The sequence below is a fragment of the Cyrtonyx montezumae genome, unplaced genomic scaffold, assembly GCF_038088225.1.
Source record: "Cyrtonyx montezumae isolate F1298 unplaced genomic scaffold, pur_monq_1.0 scaffold_13, whole genome shotgun sequence".
NCBI lineage: Eukaryota > Metazoa > Chordata > Aves > Galliformes > Odontophoridae > Cyrtonyx > Cyrtonyx montezumae.
The window spans coordinates 22,548,278-22,575,191 of record NW_027071859.1 but is presented as its reverse complement, the minus strand read 5'-3'; the positions used below and the strand labels follow the sequence as shown (position 1 = coordinate 22,575,191).

Below are 26,914 nucleotides of genomic sequence, written 5' to 3'. Positions count from 1 at the left end.
CCCTTAAAAATAAATACCATCCCCACAGCAAAACAGTAATCACTATAATGCATCATCCTAGTAAGTATGCCTGAGAAACAGTTTGAATGAAAAGCTTGCATTGTTTCACTGAAATCACTGCCAATAGCTACAGTGAGTTCATGGGGACCTGGGCAGATTCTTAGTGATGAGATTTCCATGTAGAATCTCCTCCCAGCACCACAGGTAGCACAGACAAATGAACCCAATTGAGCTGGTGCAAGAAATACCTTTTTAATATTTTTAAAGGACAAAGCCATGTCCTCCACAGTAGGACTCTGGAACAGAATGCTGTAGGACCTTCTAGATCTAAGAGTGAAAAACATGCTCCTGGAACATGATGACCCTGCATAAGGTACATAAGCTTTCAGCAATGAAGTTACCAAAATTTCCACTGCTGAAAATTTACAGTGTTACCTAAATTTCAAAAATGATGAGTTGTTCAGTGCCTGCTGTACTCATAGTTTTTCCTAAAAAAGTATTTTTCACAATTAGACTTGTGGAGCTTAGTTCAAAGTGGCTGTTCTCAAAACACGCCTAAAATGTATCACAAGAAGAGGCAGGAGTGCTAGTATGGCAAGGATGTGAATATGCCTTTCCAAACTGCTGACTGCCCGAATTAGAGAAATGTCCACCTTTTTGTCTTCAGCCCTCTTGATATGTAGTTATGTTAAGTGTGATAGAACAGCTTTATAGAGTTCAAATGGAACAAGACTATCCCAGAGCATCTTGCACCTAAATGGTTACGTGTGCTCTCCTAAAAGAAAAAGCCCACACCAAGGAGGGCCACGAGCCAAATGCGTGCTCTGGCTATGAGCTGCAGATAAGAAGTTGGATGCCATGCCGCTGCCCAAACACACCACCTCCCTGTGTTTTCATCTGCTATAGGCACTCAAAATCAAGAAAATTCTTATGACTGAGAGCCTGTATGAACACAGATGTACCCTTAGATTGCAGCTAGGTGCCTGAATACCTTCACTAGTGTTAAACAATTGCTTCTATCAGCCTTCACTGACACTTCCTTCCTTTAGGAGAGGTGTCATACTGCTTAATGTGGTAGCTTTCATCAGTCTCATTTCTAGATGTCTAATTGCTCCTGGCATTCTGATGCTCCTCCTGACAAAAAGCAACAGGGCATGGAATATTCAAGCATTGCAGTGTGGAGCTTACAGCCTCCCTCACATGCCTGGTCTCAGCACTTACAATCTCACTATCAAAAAATAGGTTATTAAGAGGCAGAGTTGCACTTCCAACAGTCTGTTCAATGTGAATCTCAAAGACTTACCTGAGAAGTGGAAAACCATTTTTTTTTCATGGAAACAATAGAAAAATCCAACAAAAAATTATTTTTAGAATACATTAGAGAATACTGGCATGTTATACAAAAGTCATTAATTCATTGAAATTTAAACCAGTTATAAGTTCTTTTGAAGGCACCATGTTTTATAAACATTTTTTGTTTGTTTGTTTGTTTAGCATTCATCCTACATTCACATTATTTTAGCCATGTAAACAAGTCTGTGAAAGCTCGGATTAAGGTCACTTTAAGATGTGTGCCAAATAGTTCACAAAATAACATGTTAAATGGAAAATTCAATGAAGTAAGATCCATCTGCTGCCTAAACAGCTCAATAAGATGCCAGGGGGTAAATTATTACCAAGACAGAATCTGAAACAGAGTTTAAAAAGCAGTTTGAGGATAAGTAACATGCAATGCAATAACATCTGTGTTTACCATTTGAAAACATACATGAACGCTGAAAAGATGCAAGCCACTATTTCTAGTGCTATCCTATTTTTAAAGGGAAAATCTTTGGAAACTGTATTACTTGAAGTTTAAAAACACTCTCCATATTTCTTTTCCCCCCACAGGCATTCTTACAATATGCCAGCGCATACTTTCTTCACAAAGAAAATGTATAAAAGTAATCTTACAATATAAACACTATAAACAACTCCCTTGGGACGTTTTCTGGACTCAGAATTTCTGTAAAGACTGAAGTATAATAATTCTAGGATAATTATGTAAAAATATGTACATCTATTCAAATGTCCTAGATCCTGAAGAAACTTGTTCTGCCAAAGTTGCTCATCACACTTGTCCAGTTAAGAATGTACAGCTTTGTTCTCTTGCCGTATTTCAGCAGCATTAGCAGCAGTTTTACTTGTTTTTGTGTAGGAAGTTCCCAAACTTCTGCATAAATCCTCTTAGTTTGTTTTCATTAGGCTGAAACGGATGATAAGTAGTTGAGTTGTAGCTGACCAGGTGATTACCCCTGCCATAGTTATTCCCTAAGGTCTTGCTTTTCATATCTGAGAGATGCGAACTGCTATTTAGTGTATTTCCCGCAAGTTGACTAGCAGTTTCCATCTTATAGAATGGCTCAAAGCGACTATAAACACGTCTTTCACTAGAACGAGATCTGAGATCCTCTTGATGTTTTGAGCTTGCCAGTTGTGGTGTCACTGAAGTTGCTCTTTGTAGAGCACAAACAGGGGCACTTTCAGGAGCAGTATTTGTGGTAATTTCCTTTACATCTTGATACTGAATCTGTTCTGTATTAAATCTTGGGGTAGATGCATCTCCTGCAGTTTCTATGAACTTAGTTTCAAGAGGGCACAAAACAGGACACTTCTTATTGCTTTCATCAGATGGAGGTTTTTGAGGCTTCGGTGACTTTGGAGACTTTGGAGACTTTGACGGGCTTGAAGTGACATCTTCTTTACTTCTGTTCAAGCTACCTTGTGAATTTGATGTGTTTCTCTTTCTCCTTGGGGAAGAATCTGTCTTGTTTTCAGAGATCTTTGGTTTTTGATTCTCTTCTTCAGAAACCAAAGTGTCAGAACTGCTACACATTCTGTAAAAAGCGGGACCTTTGTTTTTTGACAAGATTTCCTTCTTGTCTGGTGTGAGATTAAGAAGCGACCGCAATTTTTGAGATCCTTTCTTTAGAAAATTTGGAGAATTCTTACTTTCTTTCTTTGATGGGCAGTCCTTACTAGATTCCTCTTTGATAGCTTCAGCAAGAACAGCCATAGAGATTGCCTTGGTAGCAGCTGGGCTCTTCAGCTCTCCTTTGAGATTCTTTTCCTCCTGTGGCAAGTGGTTGGCCATGCTGTGCAAACTTTTAGAGCTCTTTAGTGTATCTTCTGGAAGTTTTGGACTAACTGGCTGCTTAAGCCTATGCCTAGTCAATGTGCTGTAAACATAACTGGACGTGTGTTTATCAGCATGAGGGTCTAATACAGACTTTGAGTTAAACATGGGAAAACTTCTCCTTTTAAGTATATTTTCATTTTGAAGATTTTTCATGTTTTCTGCATGTTTGCCTGAACAGAGCGTTGTGTATAAATACACAGATGGATCCCCTACTGCATCTGAATTTACAATAGGCTTTCTGTTTTCTTCCATTTGAATTTCGTGGTTTTTGGGTGCCTCTGATTTAGGTGAGTCATTTGTACTAAGCTCTTCTGAAGTATTATCCGTTCCATTTTCCAAACTTGGTGTGTGATTAGATGTCCCTTTAGGTGTTGCACTTCCCTCTGACCCAATTATAGTTGAATTTGAAGAACTTGCACAGCTGCTTACCTCCTGTTGTTCAGGTAAAGTTGGCTGAAACACTAATGATGATCGTAAGCGAGAATGGGAGTACAGGGCATGAGCTTTGATATTTTCAGTTGTGTCATAGCTATCATATCTGTCACCCAAGGCTGATCCATTAGACTCTACTGGATAATCAGATTGGTCATTTAAGTATGACTTAATTCGCCAGTTACGCAGGAATGATTTTGTTGTGTGTTCAAGCGTTGGCATCCTTTGCTGCAGGTGGCGGATTTGATTATCTGTCCCATTAAAAGACCTCCGTACAATTGAATTTCTTTCTGCAAGATTTACCTTTGGTCGTGAAAATTGATCAGCAAAACTTTGTTGGGGTGTATTGTAGTTATTTGCATATCCTCCCCGTAACGAAGATACAATACTAAGGCTATCAGATGGCATTTTCCAAGTATTCGATGGATTATTGGTTCTATTAATAGCTCTGTTGAGCAATAGGTAAGGTGTCCTTTCAGGCTTCTCCCCAGCATAACTATGTCTCTTCCAGTGCTCATTTTTTTCACTAGGTTGATACTGCTGGATTGGATTTTGCATGTTAAAACTTGGATGAAATGGTTGTTTGTTAAAGGATTGATTTCTCAAGCCAAATTTATCTATTTCATTTACTGCAAATCGTCCACGAGTTTTCAAATAAACAGGATCTAACTTGTGAATCTTGTCTTGTCTACCAAAAAGGTTTCTTTGGCTAGAAACTGAAGCTAAGGAAGACACTGAGTGTTGGTATGTGTCATTATCCCAGAGTGTCCTGCGGCTGTTTACTCGTACTAATTCTGGGGCAAATGAACTAGGAATAGAAGAACGGGCGTACAGTGTCCTGAACTCTTCATCAAAGGATTCAACCAGCTGTCCTGTTATAACTTGAACCATACTGAGGTTGGTTTTTTCAAAAGACCACATAAAGCTGAAAGAAGAGCAAATGACCATTAGGAACAGTTCTTTTGAACTAATATATTTCACTGGTCCTTGAAAAAAATAACAAACATCCAAAAAAACCTGGATTTAATAAATAAATTTGGGAGCAGGATTCATATAATTTGCTTTGGGAAGATCTAATCTAATACAAGTTGAACTCACTGGGAGGCTTCCACTGCTTTCTGTGGGAGCAGAAATAACTACTTAATCACTCTTACAAACAATGGATATTGCAAAAAGTATTCACAAGTGGGGAACACTGGAAGAGAAATTCTTAATGGTGCAAAATTGCCTCAGCGAAAACTAAGCCAGAACTGACTGGATCCTCTCCTGAGTCAGAGAACACTGATGTATGGTTATGTGTTGAAAAAAGTGCATCTGAAATACTACATGGAACTGTTTCCACAGTTCTGAATAAACTTTATTCTAAACATCTTCTCAAAAAGATACACCTCAAAATTGTCAAAAAGTTTCATGTTCTAGCATGCACATGAGATTGGATATTAGCATTCCAATTAAATGAAATGTACAATACCCTGATGAAAAGCTGAACCATGCTTAAAGCTAACTTAACTATAGCTACTTTATAACTACAATATGAGATAAAATACATGAACAACTAGATTAAGGATGTTTCAAAAAGACTAATGTCATGGTGTTGAAAGCATGCCATTCATAGATTGCAACAACTAAAAAAGCTGTCCTATGATCCTAATTTAAAGCCAAAAACATTTGGAAAAACAAGGTAAAACAATAAACTTGTTCTACTTGCATCTCCTGATTGTGAGGAAATGGTTTGTTGCATTCACCTAAGTAGCTTGCTGGTTTAATTTTGTTTGCTAGTTTTGAATTTGGGGGGGAGTAGTGTGATGAGCTTAAACAAAATCATGATGCATATTTTTTTTCTTTAAAATAAGAAACTACTAAAGAGTATATTTTGTAATGTTTGTAAATAAACTGAGTTCAGAGAGCAAGAATTCAGAAATACTCATCTTTCCTGCTATAAATCACTGAATTCTTTTTCAAAGAAAGCTTAATTTCTACAGAAATTGGTGATTCCAGCCTCTGTGCTAGGTCTTAAAGCCATGTTATTTTTCAAAATGAAATGAGTAAACCTATCACATTCTCAAAGATTCTAATGTCAAGGCAGGCAGACTTTCTCTGTACTCCCTTTTACTGACTCATTTATGAACTTGTGACTTATCTCACTACCATTTACACATATCAATCAAAATTAGAGGCTGCTTGAGTCTCAGAGGAAATAAAGAGACAGATTTTCAAAAGTTTACCGTAGTGGAAATATATAAACATCAGTGGCTTTGTATCTGGCACCGAGGCACTAGGCTGGCAGAAATTACTTCAGCAGGCCAAAAGAGAGAAGTGAACCATGATGATAAGAAAAATCATCTGTGAGATAAAATTTTTACAGCTTTACTCTGCAAAGCTGTAAATTCTTCTCACTTATGCTTTGCACACATATATTAGAATTCAAATTGAAAGTAGAATAATTAAACATATCCAGTCATAAAGAGCAACTATGTCAACTTATCTTGGACAATACTGAATTTGACCATGATATAATAGAGAGTACCACAGAGCATTTCTATAATTTTAACTTTAGAATATTACCACAAGGAAAAAGTATCCAAAAGAGCTTATAATTTTTGAAAGCCTTTTCTGCAGTGAATATTAAGCAAGAATAACTTAATAGAAAATAAATCTGAATTCTTCTCTTCTTTCATCAAATCTTCAGAAAAAGCAAAATATATGTTCATTATATTAGCTTCCAGTAAGTGCCCATGAGAACTTGTCAAACTACAGTAAAGATAATCAAAGTTACCCCAGAAGATTCCTTGAAGAATTTTTAGAAATGGAAAAAAATATTTTTCAGTAAGTGAAGTACTCAGATGACAAGTAATCTATGAGCACCTCAGTGACAGATCTTACCTGTAAGAACCATATATAACTTTCTTGCAGTCAACCAGAAGAAATTTTTGCTCCATTTTTCCATGGAATTTTGCTCCTGTTTTAGAGTAGTAATCTTGTCCCTTCACTGTTCGTACCCTCATGTTCTGAAAAAGATAATTGAAATACTTCAATTGATACACTAAGTTTGACTCTTAGCATCCAGGGCTTTGAAATCAGAGGTACAGTAGAAGAGTTACATTATTGCATATCAGTAAGCTCAGCAAGACAGTAAACTCCAATCAAACCTGTCCCCTGCAGAGGCAAAATGGGAGGTCATTCCTTTGCCTTGAAAAATGATGAGGTTTCCTAGGCTGTGGAAAAATGCATTTCCCCATTTTCCACAGAATTCTCACTCAAAAATTAGGTTCTGGCACAGTAAGTCTTTGACAAGAGAAGGAGATTTTGTACTGAAAATGCATATTTTTAGCATCTGATTTCCAAAAATCTCAGGTAGTTAAAGCATCAGTAATCACTTATGTTAATTGAACAAAACTGCTCTATCTATAAACATAGACATCCCGCTCTGTTATGGTCTATCAAATGGTCTACCACCTGAACCCAGAATGCCTTGCAGTTGTATCATTACTAAGTTTTCTCAACTGATTTTTCATCAGGGAATCAATTGCATTCCTAAATCCAGAGATGCTATGACAGCATGAAAATGTAGCATGAACTTCAAAGCAGTTTGAATTCCAGTCCTTATCCATAAGTTTTACATTTTAGTCATGCAAACTCAGTAAATTCTCCTGGAGAAATCCTCTATGGTGGAAAATGGAAATGTGGTCACCTTTTCTCCCAAACTGTGAACAAACCTGCCTCAGTAAGCTCCTAGAAATAAAACAATTCTAAACAAAATCTTTAGGACTGTACTAATAATTCAGAATATTTTGCTGTGGATACAGCAAAATACCAACCAACCACCACCAACAACAACAAACAACAAGCCAACACATTTATCAGAAATTTTTACAAAAAAAAGGGTGTTTTTATATATAAGAAAAATGAAATTCTTATTATGTTTTTATGTGTTTTTATATATAAGAAAAATGAAATTTTTATACAAGAAAAATGAAATTCATATTCAATGCAAGACAGACTACAGCATCTACTCATGTGGCTGTTGGATATAAAGTACTTCAAACGACAAAGTAAAGATTAGAATATATTTGTGAATGACCACAATATTTATTTTGGTTTCTAGCCTTGCAGAATGTGTTTTACCAACATTAATGTGCAGTAATTTACAAGTATTCCTGTGGGAGTTAAATCTGTAGCTGAACATTGACAGTAAGAGAACAATCTATACAATGGTTACACAAACTACATATACAGAAATAGTGGAATATAATAAGACTTTTGAAGACAAATTAATAGCTTGCTTCTTGTGACTATTAATTAACTGTAAAGGTTCAATTCTGCTCCAGATTCCACTGTTACAAGGAGAGGTTGAAAATCGTAGTGTGCTCTGTGAAGGGTAAATACAGGAAACTTATTAAATCTATTCATGAAGCAAAATGTATCAGACCATGAACTGCGTAAATTCAGGCTATAGCAGTTTTAAAGACAGTACTTACAACAATCCAATGAACTTTCCCCAAAAAAGAAAACTGGAAGATTAGGAGAAAATACAAACAAAACGACAGGTATTTTGAACTAACACATGCTTGCTAAATCCCTCAATATTTCATTGTTTCAACCTTAAGATTTTTTACTTAAAGATAGATAATTTAAGGAAAAGAGTTACACATTAAAAACTTATGAGTTGGTGAATTATGGTTTGACTTAAGTTAGTTAATTAATCTCTAACTGCTAATCACCTTCAATTATCTAGCATTGTGTTCTTCATGTTATCACATTGAATTTTAACTTGGTATCTAAAGGAAGAAAGTCAATTTTCCTGTTTTTCCAGCACTGTTTTACTAAATTTTGAACAAGCCAATTCCAGAGAAAAAGAGTACTCCTTCCCCATCAGCTACATTAGCAGAAAGCAGAAGTAATTAAATTAAAAAAAATTAAAAAAAACCATTAAAAAAACTCTTATTTTGAAAGTTAAATAGTGCATAAATAGCAATTACTTTAAAAAGAAGAAAATTGTGGAATTTACTCCATTCTGAAGATTTTCAAGATTGTAAATCTTTATTTAATATAAATCCAAGTGTTGTGTTCAGTTATAAAATCTGCATTAGCTTTAATAGTTAAGCATTTAAATTAATTTGATGTTTCATTTATGTCATAATTGGAAGGTCAGTTGAGATACAGCTTATACATTTTCAAATTAGTATAACAGAAAGCACTGATCTAATGAGATGACAGCCGAATATATCAAATTTTTTGAGATAAGTCCCAGTGAGTACTGGACAGGATATCACTGGGGAATCTGGAATGCCATAGGCACAAGCAAAGCTAATGGCTTGCAAATTACCATGCTGAATGAAAATCTCTTTGCCTTAAGTAATCGTAAGTTAAAATACAGCCTCAAGTAGGCTCTAAATCCTCTACAGAATTATTACAATTTACATTACATTGATGCTTTTTTTTTTAATATCTTACTGGCTATTTTCTGTTATCCCGAATTTTCCTTCTCTTCTTCTGTACTATTGCTTCTGCAGCATTTCTATCCTGCTCCCTTAATCCTGCCAACTCTTTCCATGTCTCAGGAAGTCATCCAGTAAAAGACAGGAACATGGCATTATGAAGGCATGTGCCAGAGATCGTGCTCACTTCTCATGTAACACTTCCTCTTCCTCCACAGCTCATCTGGCATCCTCCAAGCCCTCTAATTAGGTACCAGGGATGCATAATTTGAATAACCTCCACAAATACAGAAAATATTTGAGAACATAAAAGAACAATGTGCTCTACTTAAAAGAGCACTAGCAGTAAATACGCATATACATAACTGAATTGCTAGTCCTATTTTGCATGAAATGCTAGGACTTCTTCCTACTTGGTTTCATCTTTGTACTATGGCACTCAAAAAGGTGTGTCAATGACCACTGCAGAAGTGCTGTATCATTGTGGATAAAGCAGTAATTTATTTATGAATTTTGACAGAAAGTTCTGGATAACTGGAAACAAACAAATCCATACATGTAGAAGGAATCAGGCCAGCCTAACAGGAGACACTGAAGTTAGTAAGAACAATCAAACAGAAAGTCTGTCTGGTCCTGTAAACCACTTTTGTCAGTGACTGCTAAAGGATACATGTGGAACAATAACTTAATCAAAGATTTGATATTTTAGGAAGTTTATGAAGTCAAAAAATAAGAGTTACACATAGAAACTGATGAGTTGGTAAATTATGGTTTGACTTGACTATGAGGTCAAAACCAGCATCTTTTCCCTCCTCTGAGAATGGGTTGTAGAGCTGTATCTGTTCCTCATGTTTGAAAGATTCAGTGTTTGGGTCTCTGTGCTGCAGTTTGAGGATGGCTATCAGAGTTATCCAAACAAATGACACCCATATGACGAAGAGGAAATAAGCTCTAGCTTTCTCTTTCTGCAAAACTACTTTCCCAGGGAGAATCACATTGCCACGGTTTTATGATTTTTGGTATTGGTATTCCACATCATAACATCATGTACTGCATTGTGAATTAAACAGTTAATGCTCCAGCTCCATGAATCATTGATAGTTATAGGTATACCTGTCTCAGAAAAGAAGAACTACGTTCCCCAGAGGACTTTGTGATGCTTTGGATTTTTACATTTTTACACTCAAAGGGAAAGACAAAAGCTGTTTGCGTGTCACGAGAAACGCTTTCTTTCCTTTGGGGATCGACTCAGCAGTGGGTGCTCACTGCCGTCTCACCTTCAGCATTTAGCGTTAAGGCCTTCAGTTTATCGGACACTCTCTCTTGCTCATTTTATTTGATTTATTAGCTTTAATCTAATTATATTGTATTATATTGTGTTATTTTGCTTTCTGATCTTATTTAGTAAATTAGCTTTCCTCCTCAAGAACACTGTTGCTGTTTTGTTTCTAGGCCCATCTCCCTTTTCCCATTTCCCTTTCCCCTTTCCCCTTCCCCTTCCCAGGGCGTGGGTCCATGGGTCCCCGCATCAATCGTCACGGAACCGGGCCGAACCTGCCTATAAACTGTTGACACACATAACCATGACTTAAAATTCAGAAGTATAATTTAAAATGGTATATAATTAATCAGTAACAATTCTCCAATGTGATAGATAAGTACAGGGAATATACTGATCTCAAACATTTAATTTTATTTTTTATTTGTAGAGTCTTTTTATCAGTGTTCAATTACTCATCCTGTACTTGCTGTCAAGAATATGCACAAAGAAGGAAACAGATATCTATCTAATAGTTAACCTAGCAGCTTTAAAAAAGAAAAAGCATCCAATTTCACGTATTTTTCATCATTACTGATGTTATTTATTATCCTGTGCCTCTGTTCCTACTAAGAGATAGCACTTGTTTTACTAATGCTAAGTAGCTTTCCAACTAGGTTCTGCTGTAACTTTAAAGCTGACTCAGTGACCACTGAAGTCAAATTCACAATTACTTCACTGAAGTCTAGTCCTTAGGACAGAATTTTGCCCACTGATACAAAGCTGAACTGTGCATATCTATTTAATAACCAAATCTTACTTAGACTTGGAAGTAATAGAAAACTTTTGATGATTTTGATAAAACTCATAAGAAATAATGGACTGCAGTCAGCTCTCATGAACAATTTCTCCTGTGTATTTAAGCATATATACTTGGGGTAGACCTCACAAAAGAAAAAATCAATTCATTACTACTTCTATTTTCTCATTTCCCCAGTTCATTAAATATACTGAGAGGAGTATCATGGTATAAACAGTTCCTATCAAATTGCTTGCAATATTCTCCTTCAGCAAGATGATTCTTCATTATTTCCAGAGAAATAAAAATAGGTTTCTGTAGAATACAGAGCCTTCTGCCACATGCCATGAGTCATACTCAGGCCGGATATTATGAAAAATTTCTTCTTAGAAGGAGTGGTAAGGCTTTGGAAAAGGCTGCACAGGGAGGTGGTGGAGTCAGCGTCACTGGAAGTTTTCAAGAAATGTGTAGATGTGGCACTGAGGGGCATGGAGAGTGGGCATGGTCAGTCTGGGTCAATGGTTGGACTAATGACCTTAGAGGTCTTTTCTAACATTAATGACTCAATGATTCCATGATCTCATATCAGATAAAAAAGTAAAATCTGATATCAACTGAAGAGTTTGGTTGACTTCTTGGGTATTAATCAACACCTTCATTCTACACTGTTTGTAATTGAAACCAGGTTACTCTCTTAAGCATTCTGGTGATATTAAGGATTGTTCTTTGTGATATGTTTCACAGTGCAAATGTATTTCCTAGTTTGCTGCAGCACTTGTCAGAAGCAGAAATAAACAATGACCTCCAGAATAAAAATCACAATTAGGTTTTGAAAAATCACCTGAAAAAAGTTAGGGTCTGTATGGACTTTTCAATATTATATGCAAAGGAACTGATGACTGAACAAGTCAGTCTGGTGACAGTTAATCAAAAGTTTAGACAGAGAACGGAAAGAAAGAGAAATACATTAGCTAATGGGGAAAAAAGTGTAAGATAGGTAACAGAAAAAATAAACTGAAAGTGAGGAAAGAGAAATGAGAGAGTACAAGAAAGAAATTATCTACTTGAGATGAGCCACTGATGAAGATAAGGTGAATATTAAGTAGAACTCAATCCAGAAGAAGAAATGTCATACGAGAGACTTGTAAAGATCCTAGTAAATTCCTGGTTTCATCTTCTTCTATATAGAACTCACATAATGATCACATAATATCTAGTCTGTCATTTTTTTTCAGTTATAGCTTTCAAATTAGACAGAAATATGTCCTGATATGCATTCACACCATAGATGAAGAAAACTACCTACACAGACATTTAGTGTAGTTTTACGAATAAATCCTTTTTTTACATACAGAAGACTGAATTGTAAATCTGAATGCAAAAATACATCCTCTGTCATCACAGTATTTTACTTTTTACTAATTCAAATGAAGAGAAAAATATCCAGTGAGGGCATTGAATAAGCCAGGACAGCTTTAGAGAAGCCCCTCTTCAGGAGTGCATGGGATGAAAAATGTCTACTGTACTTCTGCAAGACTGAACCAAATCATACCAGAGAATAAAAAGAACAGTATTCTTCTTGCTGTATCCTGAGGAAAAGAAACATATTTTTACATCTCTGTCCTCTTATTGCTTTCACTCTATAGAAGAGGAAGTCCAAAGGAAAAAAAAAAGTTAAATATAGTTTGTTTTTGCAAACACTGAAGCAATAAACATAGGGAAAGGGAGAAAACCTTGTCAAAGAATTGACTGCTCTTTCATAATCACCAGAAGTTTCTCTTAATCTTCATGGAAGGAAATAATTACTGTGAGAGTAGTAAGCTTGTATTCTTATGGCAACAGTCACTGGGAGTAGCACCTGGTTGAGGAGCTTGAAGAGCTTTACTACAAGCTAAACTGGAAATCCAGGACACAATGGGATTACTGGATTACTGTTTATCTCTTTGGCATACACTCTTTATTTTCTGACAAAACTTGAAGCATTTCAAGTAAACCTTTCAATGTAATTGTGTTCGTCTCATTTACAGAACAGAAATACATAAAACGTAATCTCACTAAAGAGTCCAAATCCAAACCTCTCCAACCCACTAATCCAAACCAAATCCACACCTCTCCACCCACTAATCCATACCAAATCCACTCTAATGTATGTACACGAGTTCTTTCAATCACAGTATGAATGTCTGTTTAAATGTCTATAAAACCTTTCAGAAAGAAAATGTACACTATGTTAAAAATCGCTATTTATATTTAGAAATGGTAGTGCCTTGAGTTCCAGCATGTGTAACTATTTCCATATATAGACTTTATGGAGACAATCACAACTAGTGTCTACAGACAAGTGACATTTTTGACTTCTTTTTAAAAATTGCTATTGCTTTGTACTAAGCCACCAGAGGGTGATCTCACACACTCAAATGCCCCCCACAAGAAACCAGTACAGGAAGTGACGTGGTAATACCTCTCTGTGTAAAGTCAACACTCCTGAGCAAAAATTGCCATAAAATACAGATTTGCTCCACAATTCAAAAGAGAAAAAAAAAAAAAAAGCCTTATTTATTCTCAGAAACAGACCACATCTCTATCTGTTTTATGGACTACCTTCTTAAAATACATGCTTGTATGCTTCTGTAGCACTTTTTCCAGGAGTAAGCATAGCCCAATTAGTAGCAAAAACAAGGAATTGCCAACAGAGCAGCAAACAGAAGTTCAGACAATTAAATATTTAGATCTTTCCAGAGAAGCTCTGGTATTGTACTTGGATCATCTTCAAAGCTATCTACAAAAGACTAAACCTAGAAGTATTTATGAAGCACCAACATCAGTTCAGTGCAGCATATGGTTTGTATTCTACTTCCTGTTAAACAGTAGGGCGGTGCAGGCTATTGAATGAGAAACATAAACATTAATCCTCTCCTGATTATCTTTCTTACAGGAGAAAACTACATATTTAATTTATAAAAGTAAACCTAGTCCTATTGCAAACTCCCTAAGACATGCTGTCATCAGACATGATTGCAAATATTTTCAGGAAAATATAACTAAAATAGAATCCCAGGCTTTTTAAAGCATTTTAATATATAATCCCATTAAAAAATAAACTAAAAAAAAAAAGATAAAAAATTAAGTAAATGAAGCACATCACTTATTTTTCCTAACAATTTACATACGTTTTATGACTTTATTTGCAGGTTAATGTAACATAAAGCAAAAAGGTTTTTCAAATCTTTAGCACTCCTAAATATGTAATAAAAGAAAAATGTTTTATAAACAATATCTGAAAAATTATGTCACTTTATCAAATATATTACATATGAAAAAGATAGAAGTCTTTCTAAAGAGAATAATGTTCATAGAGAAATTTCTGCTGAAATTTCACCAACTTCTACTTCATTGTTTATTTGAAACAGCAGTATTTGATAATCACTTTTTGAATAATTTTCACATTTTGGTGGGCTGCAAAGGAAGGAGTAGTGAAAGTCCAAGCACAGTAGCACTGTAAGTCTTACCCTAAGCCTTTGAACTTGGCAGCCTTGTTTCTCTGTCATTTTCAGAAAGTGACTGAAGTTTGACTCGTCAAGCAGGAGATACACTGCAATCCCTCTAGTAGATGCCTCTACAATTTCTCTAAAGATATCCACATCTGTAAACATATCCATAACTATTGCAATGACCTGGATTAAAAAAAAAAAAAGACAATGATTACTTTACATACATTACAACTCCTCACTGAGATTTGCACTGTAAAACTAATTAGTACTATTCATGCATCAAGAAGTTCTCATATTTTCCACTTAACCTGAAAGACTTCTCAAGACCACTGAATTTTCTCTCTCAGTCTGGCAATTGCTTGTGTGGCATACACAACAAGCAGAAGACTGGCAAAGAGATGAGCTTAGGGACGGGTGAAGGGAAAGTCAGTGGAAGGGAATGAGAAACAAAGCAATATTAATAGAATGACAAAAAAAATGGAATCATAATATAACTGCATAAAAGAAAGTTCAGATAACAGCATTTTTGTACGAGATGGTTGTTCAACCTAATCTAAATGCTGTTCTCCTATTTCATTATTTTCTCTAAAATAATAGCTTGAGAGTTTGAAGGATTCACTAAGCGCAAAATGAAGATCTGGAGCAGTTGATGAAGACTTCAGAATCCATACTGACTCAGTGCACATGAAGGGATGAAACTTACTCTGCTGGTGAGAGCTTGGTTCAAGAAGGCTAGAGAGTACTGAAACCAGATGTTTATGCCCTTCAAATTATGAGAATAAAGCAGGTATTTCTGATTCGGAAAAATAGTGTCCTGCTAGTGGTATCTTGGAGATGAAAGACGACTTGCCATCAGTGAACTGAAGCATTCAAGGAAATAGCATTGGGAGAACAACTATCTTTGTAACTTTTAAAAATAATATTCTTATCTTATTAAATCTTATATTCTTATCTTATTAAAGTCTTCATAAAAAGCTCCAGCGAGACTTTTCAGGTACAAATTCAAATCAAATGAAGTCTGTCACGGGAATAAGAGCAAGCTTGATAGTGAGCTTGCTTTACCAATTTCACTTATCTTTAAACTTTCTGTACATAAACATTAGTGGTGCATTTGTTAAGTTACAATTGCACTTTCTGAAATGGCAGCATTTATCTTATATTTACTAAATGATGTTGGACACACCCAAAGAAAAGCTTTGTCATCTGAATTACCTTTTTTTAATCCTACCAGCATAAAAGATTTACTTATGCCAAATACATGTTTACAACAAAAGAAATATAATGAGAGTTGATCAATTAAAAAAAAAAAACACTACAACAATGTCAAGGTAAAAAGACAGCTCAACAAAATTTTTTACTATTAATCTAGTAAACACAAACGTTATAAGCTTCCATTGCTGGAAGAAGAGTGCCAAATTTTACTCATGTATCAACATACATTCATAAGCTAAAAGAAGCAATTAACAAAGATGAAGTAGTCTCTGTATATATATTTCTATCAGTCAAACTAGACATTTGGTCATAAAACCACATATTTTAATGCAGAAAGAGTTGATCTCAAGAAATGTCAGAATATTCTGTCTGCATTCAAGTATACTTAATTTCCTTTAATTTTCCATAATTCCTTGGGTACATTTCCCCATACATCTTCTACTTAACAGCAAAAATGAATATTGAGCTTGAGGTAAAGTGAAAGCCAATAAAATATTCAAACTCCCAAGTTCTGATTATGGAAACCCTGACTAGGCAGTTACTCCAAAATATGTATATATGTTTACTTAAAGGTCTAATATCAGATACAGGATTAGTTATTTCCGGAATCGCTTTTGAAGAAAAGATTTCACTGCTGTTTAACATCCTTTTCTAAAATTGCAGTGCTAATCTCCACCCTGATACTTACAAGAGGAAGCTAAATGACAGTGAAATCCAGCAAGGAACAGCAAAAGTGATAGAATTCAAAGTGCAGCAAGTACATCAGAAAATTGGCTTTTCCACAAATTCTGTTTCTTTTGGGCATAAGATTAATGTCCTGTGCCAAGAAAATTCCCCAAGGCAGAACACTTCAGTGTCTTATAGTGCACTTCCGGACATTCCGATAAACTCCCATTATCTTTCCAAAACATGTTTGTTTCCTAAAAGACAGGGGGTTCTGCAAAAGCAAGCATCAATGCTTTTCAAAGGAAATGCAAAAAGGCCATTCAACCATTCAAGGCATACTGAATAGGGGCAGCAGTTTTCAGCTGAAAGCACCACGTTTCTGAGAGAATTTGCCAAACATAAGAAACTGATTGTCATCCTAATAAAAGGTGTCCCTTGGGAATAATTAAACATTTCACATTTTCAGAGCAGAGAGAATAGCTGGCAGAGCAGAAACACTGATATTATACACAACAAAAGTAGACTGTTGCCACTTGGTTTGCAATTAGAAAAAAAATCTAAACATTTCACTAGCAAACTAAAAGTATAGCCAGTGCAGAAAACAATCTTTATGCTAGATTTCTTTTCTCCAGATTAAGTTTAATCATTTTAGTTTGTTACTGCTGATCTTTTCTGCTTATCGTCCAACATCTGTTCAAAGTGGTGATGCTTTTTTAGGTTAAATTTTGGTTTCGATGGCATCCTTGCAGATGAAATATACTGAGGTCAATAAGCACAAAATTACACAAATGATAGTTTTATCAACTTAAATAAAGGCAGCAGTGGAGCTATATACTATTTTCCTCACCTCTATCTTGAAACGATGAATATGGCTGTTAGTAGAAAAGAAGAGCTTCACACATTAACATTTTAGAAAAAAAACTAAGCATAGGAAGAAAAATACAATTTTATTGAATAGTATATTTATACAAGTATTATAAAACACTTCCTTTGGTAAAATGATCTGTTTTACTAAATTCACACAATATCAAGTTACATTTTAAAATTTATTGTTTCTAAAGTAACAGACCATTTTAATACATAGTTGTTTTTATTCTTTAATACTTCTTAACTATAACCAAGTTCAGAAAAGGACTCATTCCTAAATAACAAACTATTTACTAGTTTCGTGAAAGAAAGCTACACACATACACAGTGCTGGTGAGCCCTCACCTTGAGCATTCAGTTTTGGGCCCCCCTCTATAAAAAGGCAATTGAGCTGCTGGAATGCATTCAGAGAAGAGCAACCAAGCTGATGAGGGGATAATAGAACAAGACATATGAGGAACAGCTGAGGGAACTGAGGTTGTTCAGTCTGCAGAAGAGAAGGCAGAGGGCAGGCACAATCACTATATAGTAGAAGTGAGGTCTCTTTTCTCAGGTGATAAGTGACAAGACTTGAGGAAATGGCCTTATGCTTAATGAGGGGAGGTTTAGACAAGATATCAAAAAGAATTTCCTCATAAAAAGGATAGTTAGGAATTAGAATAGGCTGCCCAGGGAGGTGGTGAATTTGTGATCATGAAATGTGTGGATGAGGTGCTTAGGGACATGGTTCAGTGGCAGACTTGGTATTGTTAGGTTGATGGTCTGATTTGATCTTAAGGGTCATTTCCAACCTAAACAATTCTGTTCTATAACTTTTACTTAGAAGAAACATATATAGTTGAAATTTCTTGCAAAACTAAGTAGATCCTTGCAAACCAGGAATTAAAGTACACAATAAAATGACACCACGCTGTCTATTATGAGGCCGAAAATGGAGGCTGATGCACAGCTCTGTTGATCTACCGTACTATAATGGATAGTCATTACTCCTATGAGTTGCCAGTTTGGGCCTATTCACATGCCTTATATTTACTTAAATTGATCTCACCTTCAGAAACAGACTCTGTTGAAAGGCTTATGTAGAAGGAAGCTGCCCAAGCTAACCCCAAAAATGCAAATGCATACATCACTAAACATCTCCTAAGCATGTCCAGAGGGAAAGCAACAATTCATATGGTCTGATAATGACAGGACAAGAAGGAATAGTTTTAAATTAAAAGAGGGGAGATTTAGATTAGATGTTAGGAGGAAAATTTTACTCAGAGTGGTGAGATGCTGGAACAGGATGCCCCATCCCTGGAGGTGTTCAAGGCCAAGTTGGATGGGGCCCTGAGCAGCCTGATCTAGTGGCTGGCAACCCTGTCCATAACATGGGGTTGGACTTGGATGGTCTCTAGGATCCCTTTCAACCTAAACTATTTTATGATTCTGTACAAGCACTACCTGAATCGGGGTTGGAGAATCTCCCCTGTGAAATGAGCTGGGCTTGTTCAGTCTGGAGCAAATGCAGCTTCAGGGCACCTTACAGCAGTCCCTAATGCCTGCAGGGAGGGTCACAACAAGACAAAGCTAGGTTCTTCACAGCTGTGGCAGAACAACAGTCAAACCAAAAGAGGAACAGTTCTGACTGGATCCCTATGCAGACAGTTCAGCACTGGAGAAGTTTGCCCATAGTGGTTGTGCAATTTCCATCCTTCGCAGAATCACAGAATTGTAGGGGTTGGAAGGGACCTCTAGAGACCATAGAATCCAGCCCCCCTACCAAAGCAGCTCCCTAGCCCAGGTTGCACAGGTAGGCGTCCAGGTGGGTCTTGAACGTCTCTAGAGGAGACTCCACCACCTCTCTGTGCAGCTGTGCCAGTGCTCTGTCACTGCACTGTGAAGAAGTTCCCACACACATTTGTGAGGAACTTCCTATACATCAGTTTGTGGCCATTTCCCCTTGTCCTATTGCCATCACTGTAGAGAAGAGTCCAGCCTTGTCCCTTTGCTTCCTACTCCTTAAATATTTATAGACATGGATCAGATCCCCTCTGAATCTTTTTTTCTCTCAGCTTTTCCTCATATGAGAGGTGGTCCAGGCCTATAATATTTGCGGCCCTCCACTGAACTCTTTCAAGGAGATCCCTGTCTTTTTTGTACCAGAGAGCCCAGAACTGGACACAGTACACCAGGTGAGGCCTCACCAGAGCAGAACAGGGGGGGAAGATCACCTCCCTCGACCTGCTGGCCACACTCTTCTTAATGCACCCCAGGATGCCACTGACCTTCTGGGCCACCAGGGCACACTGCTGGCTCATGGCCAGCCTGTCATCCACCAGGACACCTAGATCCCTCTCCTCAGAGCTCCCCTCCAGCAGGTCATCCCCCAACCTGTACTAGTGCGTGCAGTTATTCCTCCCTAGGTACAAGACTCTACCCTTACTCTTGTTAAACCTCATCTGGTTCCTTTCTGCCCAGCTCTTCAGCCTGTCCAGGTCCTTGGAGGTTTCATGACCCAACTGAATGAATTCCTGTTCATATCCTATCACTGGCCCTGCTTGAAATGGGAGGTCAGACTGGAGACCTCCTGAGGTCCTTTCCAGCTGACCAAGACTGTAGTTCAATGACTCTAAAATCTTAATTTCCATCACGGTTACAATCCAAGCAAATCTTGCGATTCCTGATGACAATTATAAGTCTTGGGGTAAGGTTTAAAGAAAAAAAAAACAACAACACAGAGACTATGAATGAAAATATTAATAAGAAAATGGGATTTTCTGATTCACCTCCTCCATTTCTGGTAAGAATTTTTATAAGGAAATCTTTCTAGTTCAATTTTAGGACATCAAAAATCAACCATTTTAATTAATCTGTATTGAAAACAAGGCACAGATCTAATGAAAGCCTTTTTACTGCTAATGCTCTGTAAGTCTGTTTTACTGACAACTTCATTATCCCAGTATCTCTTCTCCTTTCAGAAGAACTAATTACCATTCTTTGAGGAATGTCTTGCAGAGTGTGTCATTTAACACTTCTTTTTCTGTAAATAGTAAACAGATGAATCCTCTAGTGCTACTGCTTCCTTAGGTCAGACTTTACTGGAGACACCTAAAATGATATCAATAACCTATTAGGAAATAATGCTACAGACCTACCTATACTACAAGAATATTGATTTCATCTAATCTTAGGGAAGCTTACTCCAGGTATCCTATGTCGAAAATCCATATTGCTGTGCTGTGCTTTTGAACACACCTTCATTCCTTACCTGAGGTCAGAAGAACCATTTTTTAGAGAGAAATGAGAAGGTAATCAACAACCCTTGCAAAACACTGCAGAAAGAAGACACAGTATTTAACATGTTGCTGCTAGGAACAAGAGACAAGCATCAAACTGACTAGGTGGGTTTCAGGTGCCATAAAAAAAAAGAGAAATACTATGAACAGTGCATACAGCCTTCCCAGAAGGGAGCTGCGTAATGTGTCTATTGCAAATTATCATGGTTTCCAATTATATTATACTGTATTTTTACACTTGGGAGTCTAGAACACAGATCCAGGTTATGCTTTCTCCAATTCATATTAGCAGCATGCAGTCAGTCACCTGATACCCATAATTTCTGGCACTTTTCCTCAACACCAGAGTGCTTCTAAGACATCCATTAATTTCATATTAATTTTCAAAATTAAACTTAGCTCTGAAATGGTTTGCAAAAGCACATCCTTCCAGCCATTGTGAATTACATCTGAATAACCCAGCCCTGGGCTGGCTGAACTGCTGAGGTCTCACACAGCAAATGTAGCAGATCAGAAGTCTTGAGATTAAGTCTCAAAGCACAGTATAATGAGGGAAGCCCTCCTTTGTAAACAAGAGGGTAGATACAATCACACAAACACTAATTAATTAATTCTCCTACAATAACTGTGGCAGTGTAATGGGACAAATACTCAGTGATTTACACTTATGTAACTTCCATGAAGTTAATGTCACTACTTGTGACATTATCATCATCAAAATTGGCTGCCTAATTTATCTAACTTGGCTCTGCACTCGGAGCAATAGACCATACCCATGCAATGCACTCTGAAATATACTCCAATAATTACATTATTAAATGCAATTTAACAAACTGCATGGCAAAGTCTGGCACTCCACATGCAGCTATACTACCTCAAAACAAGCCCTCCCAGCCATCACCATCCTCTCTGCCTCCTCCTGCTCCAAATCATTTGTGTCATCAGTTTTGAAGACAAAGTACACAGCTAAGAACTCAATGTGTCTTCTGATGACCAAGCCATTCCTGACTGTCATATGCCACCTGCACATCACAAGTGTTATAAAGTGAAAACTAAGTTTAATCGGAGCAAAAATTAACTTCAATGTGTCCATCAGCAGGCCAGTAACCACAAAAACAGAGAGTTCTGTTCTCTGGTAACAGCAATAGGGTCTGAGGGAATGACATGGAACTGTGTCAGGGTAGGGGCAGCTAGGAGTTAGGGTCAGGGTCTGCACCAGAGGGCGGTGGGCATGGAACGGGCTGCCCAGGGCAGTGGGCACAACCCCAAGCTGCCGGAGTTCAGGGGGTGTTTGGACAGTGCTCTCAGACATAGGGTTTGAATTCTTGGTGTTTCTGTGTGGAGCCAGGAGCTGGACTCTGTGCTGTCTATGAGTCCTGTCCAACTCAGGATACTTTGTGATTCTGTGAGCTTTTCTGCAGCTTACAATGACTCTAAAAAGTGGATGAAGGTCAGAACTAGCTCTAAAACTAAACTAACTAAAAACAACACAGAAGAAAAGTACTCTGAAATGAAGAGCAGATATGACTGTCTTCTCTGAAAAGTGACTGTATAAAAGCCTTTTGCATTACCGTTCAGAAAACCAGAGCTGGCTGAGCTAGGTTGTCACATACCATATACTGTCTTAAAATCACACCTCCAGTGTTATCACTTCAAACTCATGCACTGGTAGATTTATAGGCAGGTATCTTGCAAAATGTATGGGAGTGAGCTACATCTATTCTGTGAACGTGATCCGTATCTATGGGCTTGGTAGCTGTTATTCTGGCTGAAGGATTAGTAAGATGTCTGACTTAAGGAGGCAATACCTCAATGCAGCCAGCAGCATAGGTGCTGATTCCTCTGCAGACTACTGCCAGGCAGTGCTGAGTTTCTGCAAGGCAGAGAGAGGAAGGGAACAGCCTGGGATTCTCTGCGGGAACTTTCCAAGAAGTATTTGTAGCAGTTGGAGGGAAGGAAAGAGCTTGAACATACTGTGAAGAAACAGCTGCTGGCCAGCAACTGGCAAAGCTCTCATACAAAAAGATTTAGCAAAACTTGAAAAAATTAAGTTTATTTAGCTAAGTCTGACAAGAATTGTCAAGATCGACTGAAGCAACAAGCATTCATAATGCTCAGTATTAACACTTTCCTTCCCGCTTGTAATGCTCTCATAAATATGTAAATCACTCTGGCATGTAACAAGCAAGCAGTTCTCTGTCACTAGGAACAGCAGCAGGCAGAGGTCCTACAGCATGGCAGATAACACAGTGCAGAAAATCCTTGGTATTACAGAGGGAATATGTTTGGGAGCTTTCTCTGCCCATTCTTCTCTTGCCATTGAAGTCCTTGCTCTATCAGATCCCATTCTCGGTGCCACGTGTGCTGCAGTTGGTCGGGTAGCAGGATTTTAATAATTGCATTTACCTCTTCAGAATGTTCTTTTTCAGTTGTTATTCTGGGAATCTGCCAAGCTTTTCCATAGGAAAGCAAACAGAAAGGAAATGCCAGGATTTTCTGGAGGCCTACAACTCAGCTAGACCAGAATGGAAATTCATGATGAAAATAAAGTAGTTCTCTAGCCTCCAGCTTTCTCTATGATGAATTTCAAAGACTTGCTGCTTTAGAAATAATTTATTATTTAAAAGAATATTAGCAGCTTTAATATGTGGGCTCTCACCAGATCACTTACTACTTAGGGAACGTTCAGTCTACTTAATATGATAATATTAAACTTCTTATGTTAGATTTTTTTGTAAGTAGAAGCACTCATTTATACATCTGTACATTACTTAGAGACTGCCTAGAAACAGTGTGTAACCATGTGATAAGAAAGCCTTATTTTTATATTTTTTTTAAGTGCCAGTATTAACTAAAACATGCTTTGTGCTAAACTCGTCATGAATTGTACTGATTTGCTGTGCAGGACTGAAAATTTCCTGCGACACCTTGGAGACCAGTCTCAGGCTTAAGATTTCAACTGGATGTTCCTAGCTAGCTTGTCGCTTGTAAAGGAATAATTTTGCTTTTAAGTTCACTTATGCAAGAACCATGTATTGTTTGTCATATTTGAGACTTTAATAGTAAACATACGCTTCTGAAATTAAATGGGAAGAGATGAATATATCATATTCATATTTTGTAAATAAGCAGCATATTTCAAATATACAGTTCAGTCCTTTTAATAACGCTTACTACTCAAAACAAAAATAAAAAACAAGCCCATAACACAACATTATTCAGTTGTATAATACAGCCTGAAATCCCTTGTTACTTGTAGGAATGGATATGTACTACAGATGTATTACAAATATATTTAAAAAAAGAAAAGACAGGCAGGAACATAAGGCAGAGGGTGGGAAGAACTCTTTAATAGTAGGCCCTGGAAAATAACAGGGTAGATGAAGTGTTTCAAAAACAATACCTTTTTTGAAATGTTTCTAAGAGCAGAGATATTTTGGTCAAGTCAGTACATAAACTTTATATGTTTTAGACTTGGTACAGTTCAGAAAGATAAACTTTTGAATGCATACCTGCAGTATATTGACTACAATCTGCAAGAATATCTTGGTGATGGCCTACCAAATATTTTAATATGCAAGGGAAAAAAGAAAAAAGCATACAGTTGTGATAGACATGAAAACTTTCCAAAAGAAAAAAAATCCACTTTGGTTGTCAGTGTATAATTAAAAAATATATAATTGCTGTATTTCAAATTAATGGAAGACAAAAGACCAATGACCATTACCTGATTATACTCAATACTGAGAAACAGTTCATAATTATGTAATTATTTGTTCAAGCTTAACCATCTGTAGTTATTCAAAACCTCTTCTTCCAAAAGGTAAATTTCATAATCCTATGGAAAACTGCGGGTGAAACTGTCTGAGAGATTAATGTAGAAGAAAAACAGGAATAATAGAGGTAAGGAAGTCCTTTCACAAGACATTATTAGTTGTCCACAGATGCACAACTGATATTCTGGTTAAAAGCCTCTCTTAGTTTACCACATATCAAAGGTACCATGAAAGTGGAAAAAATTAGTCTTCAACAGAGGCAAGAGATGATGTTCTTGTTTTTTAGTGTTAATATCGTACATTAAAATCCATTAGCAAAATGTTAGGTTTTTGACAGTAACTGATGTTAGCAGACCCAGGTAGTTTACACCTCAAGAAGGGAACTCCCTGGTGTTTAATATCCATTTTATTACAGTCAAGTATCAACGAAATCCCCCAACACTGAAATAGCCTTTCATGCTCAATGTTCAAATACAGTTCAGTGGCCAAGTAGGTTGTCTGGCCTGACATCTGATCAGAAAACCAAAACAAGATTGAATGAATACAGAAATAAATACTACTCATAGGTTTAGGGAAAGGTAAGTGGGAAAATGCCATTTCAAATATTACAAGTTTCATCCTTTTTCAAGATTACAGCTTTTGCATTCAACTTCATCTATTAGATTAAAATGTCAATAACAGACACCTTAAGTATACTCATTTAAGGGCTAACTGGTTAATGGACAGATGTTAAAAGCAGTTGGCCTGGGAGAACATAGAATGACAGGACGGAAGTATTTATAGGCATAAAATATTTTCATACTGATGCCACAGAAGTGCAAGCAAGATTGTTATAATTTACAGATTATTATGACCTACTTTCTGTTTCCCAGACTCCTTTCCTCTCTCTCCCGTCCCTTTTCACTAATTTCAAGCCCCATACACGGATCAAATTCTGTTTAAGAAACACTGTTCAAGAAATACTACAGCAGTGAAAACTAGAAACAGAAAATCAAAGCTGCTTAGGATTACCAGTGACACATCAGTTATGGGCTAGTAAGAAGGAAAGACAACAATCCTCCCAAACAAATAGAATAAGATGAATAATGACAAGTTTCCTCAGGGCTTAACTGAGGAATTCTCTGTTCATCCTGTGCGTATATCCTACAGGGTCACCTTTAAATTTTTTTAGTTCAGCTATACAACCTAATAACATGCCTTTATAAGTAAAACTACTATCCCTAGACAATATAGTAACATTGGTGTTGCAAAGGAAAGCAAGAACAATGGCATCAGTTCAGCATTTTGCAACGTACATTACAGACTAATATACATCTGCATACGCCTGCATGGTACATCCTTACACCAGAGAACCAGGTAAACAAACAGCCAGTCAGATAACTTTAACCACTCATTTTCTTTAACAGTGTTACTGAGCAGAGCTCAGCTCTCCTTTGTTTTGCTTTAGGAACCTTCACTGCTATCAGGGAGAAACTCATTGTGCCATCTGCTTATAGAGCAGCTGCAGTTAATGGTGCAACATGTTCTTAATGACCACACGCTGTCTGCCTGTGTCTCAGTTTCACCTATTTTAAAGACAGTTTGTGAAACTAATTAATTAATTATTGTCTGCATAAGATGTCGAGATCCTCAGGTGAAATCCATTACCCTGGCATGCCTATTTATTACAGATCAGATGAAAAAAGAAAAATAATTGTAGACTAGTCTGAAAACTTCAGCAGAATGTCCTAAAGATAAGAAAAGATTAATCTAGTTAGTAAGTAATTATATATAACTTTTCGGGGGAAAAAAATAATAATAAATTTAAATTTTATGCACGTTACCAAATGGAGCAAAATGCCTGAAATAGTAGGGAAGCAATTTAAATAAAAAAGCTCAAGCCTCTAATGGAGCCAACAAGTGAAGCAGATAGCAATTATAGACCCTTGTAGACCCTGGAGAAGACAGTAAGTGGCAACTGACGTTATAAAGAAAACCTAATTTCTAGACCCAAGTACAGCAATTACATAAAGGAAAAAAAAACCACAGGAATTGCAATTAAAATTACTACTAGTTAAAAGAACAATAATTTCTATAACAATATTATCTTTAAAATATTGTATTTTAAAAAACTAATTTTTAAATCCTCTGTCTAAAGGAAAATCTTCTGAATGAGGCATTTTAGAGAGCAGCCAGTCAATAGATAAGAAAGGAAACTGACATGGTTTTGGCTCAGATAGAGTTTATTTTATTTGTAGATGCTTGTATGATGCTGCGTTTTGTGAAAGTAGCAGCAATGACATGCTGATGTTTTAGTTGTTGGAGAGCTCCACAGACAAGGAAGTCTCAGCTTCTCTCACTGCCCTGCCAGTATGGAGCTGGAGGGGTACAAAGAGCTGAGGGGGCACAAAGAGCTGGGAGGGGACAGCTGACCCCAGCTGGCCAAAGGGATGTCTCATACCATGTAGTTTCATGCTGAGCAAAATAGCTGGAGGAAAGAAGGAATAGGTGGGTGTTCAGAGTGACAGTCTTCCCAAGAA

The 26,914-nt window shown here is 36.8% G+C and overlaps 1 protein-coding gene across 2 annotated transcripts in view; it reads right to left on the bottom strand.

Annotated features, from left to right (window-relative positions):
• Positions 1–1,268: 1,268 nt before the first annotated feature.
• The window catches only part of FAM83B (family with sequence similarity 83 member B), a 47,976-nt gene continuing 22,330 nt past the window's right edge, over positions 1,269–26,914 (bottom strand). For both annotated transcript variants that reach the window (XM_065730804.1, XM_065730806.1), the window contains exons 3-5: positions 14,615–14,779; positions 6,494–6,618; positions 1,269–4,535 (exon numbers count right to left, since the gene is read on the bottom strand). In XM_065730804.1, the coding sequence (XP_065586876.1) occupies positions 2,180–4,535; positions 6,494–6,618; positions 14,615–14,779 (2,646 nt within the window). In that variant the 3' untranslated portion in view covers positions 1,269–2,179. The remainder of the gene's footprint in view (positions 4,536–6,493; positions 6,619–14,614; positions 14,780–26,914) is intronic.